Source organism: Phodopus roborovskii, unplaced genomic scaffold (assembly GCF_943737965.1).
Source record: "Phodopus roborovskii unplaced genomic scaffold, PHOROB, whole genome shotgun sequence".
Taxonomy (NCBI): domain Eukaryota; kingdom Metazoa; phylum Chordata; class Mammalia; order Rodentia; family Cricetidae; genus Phodopus; species Phodopus roborovskii.
In genome coordinates this window covers 8,469-12,696 of record NW_026125902.1, presented here as the reverse complement: position 1 = coordinate 12,696, position 4,228 = coordinate 8,469, and the positions used below count along the sequence as shown (strand labels likewise).

General features: G+C 55.2%; 1 protein-coding gene across 1 annotated transcript; it reads left to right on the top strand.

The window, feature by feature from the left end:
* Positions 1 to 760: 760 nt before the first annotated feature.
* On the top strand, positions 761 to 2,029 carry Pabpc1l2b (poly(A) binding protein cytoplasmic 1 like 2B). The gene has a single exon (XM_051178928.1). The coding sequence runs from the start codon at positions 1,182 to 1,184 to the stop codon at positions 1,866 to 1,868; it is 687 nt and encodes a 228-aa protein (XP_051034885.1). The 5' UTR covers positions 761 to 1,181; the 3' UTR covers positions 1,869 to 2,029.
* The last annotated feature ends 2,199 nt before the right edge of the window (positions 2,030 to 4,228 follow it).

Here is a 4,228-nt window from a genome sequence, read left to right as displayed (position 1 = left end):
TGCTCGAGGGTGTGTGTGTGTGTGTGCCCCCGCGCCTCTTTCGTGCGGGAGGGGTCCAGACCCCCCTGGTTGCTGGAACACTGCTGCTAGGCTCCTTCTGGCAGGGCTAGGCTAGCTTCAAGGCCACCCCACCCACCCACCCACCCACTCTAGCTAGGCTCTGGCCGGAATCATGGCAACCTCCCGCTGAGGGGGAATGGGCAGAAACACCGTCCCCCACCCGAGCGGGGGCCGCCTAAGACGTGGGACCCGAATTCCTTTGGTCCACAGCGCAGCCCTGTCCCCGGCATCCTCTTCCCCAAGGCGTGGGCGCCCCAGAGGCTGCGCACTGTACCCCCAGCCCGACTTCACCCCGCCCCCGCGCCCGCGCCCGCCCCCGCGCCCGCCCGCCCGCCTGCAGCCCTGCAGCCCCGCAGCCCCGCAGCAGCCACAGGGGGAACCAAAGAGACAGAAGCCTTCCCAGCTGCCCGGACCACAGACGCCAACACCGCCCGCCCCCCACCACACGCCGCCCTCCCGCCCGCGCCCCGCACGCCAGCCAGCCCACGACCGAGCGGCGGCGGCGGCGGCTGCAGGCTGCGGAGACTGGGCTGTGCGCGCTGCCGGCCGGCGCTCGCCCCCTCGCCCGCCCGCCCGCCCGCCCTCTCGCTCTCTGGCTCTCTGGCTCTCGCGCTCTCTCGCCGCCGCAGGTGACTCGGTCCCTCCCGCCTGCTCGGCCAGACCCGAGCCCCTGCCGCAGCGCCCGCGCGAGCCCCCGGCCCGGGTCCCGGCGCCCAGCGGCTCTCGCCGCCCCCTCAGTTCGCGGGAAGGGAGGTCGCGGCAGCGGCCCGGCGGCAGCGGTGACCGTGGCGACCGCGGCGACAGTGGCGGCGGAGGTCGCTGCAGCGGCGGCTGCGGCGGCGGAGGCTGCGGCGGCGACCGTGGCGGAGGCGGTGGCGGAGGCCTCCGTGGCGGAGGTGGAGGCGGAGGTGGAGGCCGAGGCCGAGGCCGCGGCGGCGGAGGCCAGCCTGGGGGAGGCGGCGGCCCTGGCGGGCAAGAAGGCGGAGGCCGCCGGCGCCGCCGCGGCGGTGGCAGCCACCGAGGCCAGCCTGGCGGAGGCCAGTCTCGAGGAGGCCAGCCTGGCGGAGGCCACTGGGGCCGCTGCGGAGGCTGCGGCGTCGCCTTCCTACGGGAGGGTGGACATGGATGAAGAGCTGGCGGCGGCCTTGGCCGCAGAAGAGGAAGAGGCGGCGGCCGGGGGCTCGGATGGGAACCCAGACTTTCCCACGGCCTCGCTCTACGTGGGCGACCTGCACCCCGAGGTGACCGAGTCGATGCTGTATGAGAAGTTCAGCCCAGCCGGGCCCATCTTGTCCATCCGCATTTGCAGGGACAAGGTCACCCGCCGCTCTCTGGGCTACGCATATGTCAACTACCAGCAACCGGTGGATGCCAAGCGGGCCCTGGAGACCATGAACTTTGACGTTATCAATGGCAGGCCTGTGCGCATCATGTGGTCCCAGAGGGACCCGTCGCTCCGCAAGAGCGGGGTGGGCAACGTCTTCATCAAGAACCTGGGCAAGACCATCGACAACAAGGCGCTGTACAACATCTTCTCGGCCTTTGGCAACATCCTGTCCTGCAAGGTGGCCTGTGACGAAAAGGGGCCCAAGGGCTACGGGTTCGTGCACTTCCAGAAGCAGGAGTCGGCCGAGCGGGCCATAGATGCGCTCAATGGCATGTTCCTCAACTACCGCAAGATTTTCGTGGGGAGATTCAAGTCCCACAAGGAGAGAGAGGCCGAAAGGGGAGCCTGGGCCCGCCAGTCCACCAGTGCTGACTTCAAGGATTTCGACGATGACTCCGATGATGAGGCCACCTTCCGATGAAGACATCCCGGGACCCAGCCAGTAGAGCCAAATCTTGGCTCCCACCCCGTTTACAGCCCTCCCCCCATCCCCCCAACCCACCAGCAGTGTATTGTATTGGGAGTGCAGGTTTCTCTCTCCCTCTCCCTCCCTCGCCTCCCCCCCGTCACCTCCGCTCCCCTCCCCCCCCCTTTCCTCTTTCCTCCCCTCTCTCTCCTGCCCTCTCTCCCTCCACCCTCCTCTTGCCCCTCCCCTGCCAGCTCGAGCTAGCTTCCCATCCCCTCTCTGCTCTCAGCCCCTCTCTTCCCCTCTCCCCTCCTCTCCTGTCCTCTCCTCCCCCTCCTTTCTCCCCAACCCCAGTCGGCTCCCACCCCCACCCCACCCCCACCCCCACCCCCGCCCGAGACTAATCCCGCTAATCTGTGCCATTTGAGAGGTTAAAGGCTGCCTCTTCTGCCTGTGGTCGGTCTGATTCTTAAAAGCGTTTTCTGTCTCTTTGTTTACTGCACAGGTGATGCAATTTCGTGGTAGAAATATCTGGAAGGAGAAGGAAGTCTGGTGTGGGAGAAAGAACCAAGAGTGCGATTGCTTCCCATCCTCCCAATACTCAGAGAGAACCTCTTTTACCTTCTTTGGTGTGCTGTTTTTCCAGGCTCTCTGCTACCCCTTTCTCCCCCTCCCCCCCGGACCCTCCTTCCCCTTTTAACATATTCTTGTAGAGTGTGGTTCATGTATGTGGTGTTTCTTAACCTGCTCTTTTCAGCGACTAAAACCAAACAGAAATATCAACGCGTTGAACTTCTTTCCATGCTATTCAACAGGCTTATGGAACGTCATCTTCAGTGCCTGCCTGCAGAGTGCTCCTGTGTATCCATGGACCTTAACATTTCTGTAACCATTCCCGCATTGTTGGACATTCAGGTGGTGCCTAGTTATTTCCCTGTGTTTAAAACCAACACTGCGTGCCCCGATGAGTGAATCCTTCCTTGTCAAACCAAATCTAGGCTAGCATCCTGGATGGTCTCTCAACTGTGGACTTGCAGGGTCCACATATAGACGTTTCAAAGACTTTCCCTGTGCGTTGCCAAAAAGGCTCCCTTTCATAAGCTTTGTACCACTTTGTATTTGTGCCAGCCAGCCAGTGCAGCTAGTAAAAGAGAAAAACAAATGCGTATGCCCATCTCCCCTGCACAGTCTCATGGTCCACTGTAACTGTTGTGTGTGTGTGTGTGTGTGTGTGTGTGTGTGTGTGTGTGACCGCGTGCGCGTGCGCGCGCGGTTGTGTGTGCAGTGTCATGAGCTGCAAATGGTATTTCACTGTTGTTATTTCACTGGAACTGAAAGCTGTTAATGACCCCCTTTCTGCATTCCTGCTTTCTTTCCTTTTCCCTCTTGCCAGAAAAATAAATCAGCTATGTTGCAGGAAAAAATAATAACTAAGCAGATGCTTTAACAGAAGAAATTGAATGCTATCAGCAATCAATCCTAATGACCCCCATGCCTTCTTGAATTGTACTGATCTCTATGTGCCCAGTGTTTTTCAAGAAGTATCTAAGACATTTTTCTTGTTGCTTTGGTATTGTTCTTACGCATTGTCATATATGTATACTATAATGTACATATTGTTTTTATATCTGCTTTTCACATGTGTGTTTATGTGTGTATATGCACACAGATTGCTGAGCTTCATTTCTTGTCATTAAAGATACTTTTAAAATATTTTCTTTGGCTGCTGGTACTTAATTTGTGTTTTGACTAATGTGTTAAATGTGTACATAGAGGTAGATCAATTCTTAAATGTGCATTCATATTCATGTTTATACCACCTGTTTTGTGTTTATGTGTATTTTAAGTTACGATTTTATACATCCACCTTGGGGACGTTCAAGATTATTTTCTCAGCAAATACATAGAAGACATTTCAAATATTAAAATATTTGTTACTTGTCTCTTGGTGAAAGAAAAGTGCATCATTTATTGGCTGACTTAATGATAGTAAGTTTATCTCCTTAGACTGGTCCAGGCTTTAGTGTCATAGATCTATGACTAGAATTATCTGGGTTGTTTCTGTATTTGACTAATCTTTTAAAAGGTTGAAACTCTTTGTAGTTTTATATATTTTTGGCATGTGTGGTATTTATTATACATGCTTATAATTGGAGATACATATTTATTTTTGCAATAAAAAGGGGGCAATAAATACATTATATTTCTGAATACCATTACTTGAAAACAAAACATTTAAGAGATCTCTTACAATTTATTTATAATATAGTATACATCGTTTCAATGAAGGATATTTTCACAATAACAGTTCTTTAGGAACCATCATCTTGTAAATCACTCACTGTATGGATACATTTCATTTGAAAGTGTCATCA

Coding starts and splice junctions, on each gene's coding strand:
- Pabpc1l2b (XM_051178928.1), top strand. CDS start 1,182: ATGGATGAAGAGCTGGCGGCGGCCTTGGCCGCAGAAGAGGAAGAGGCG.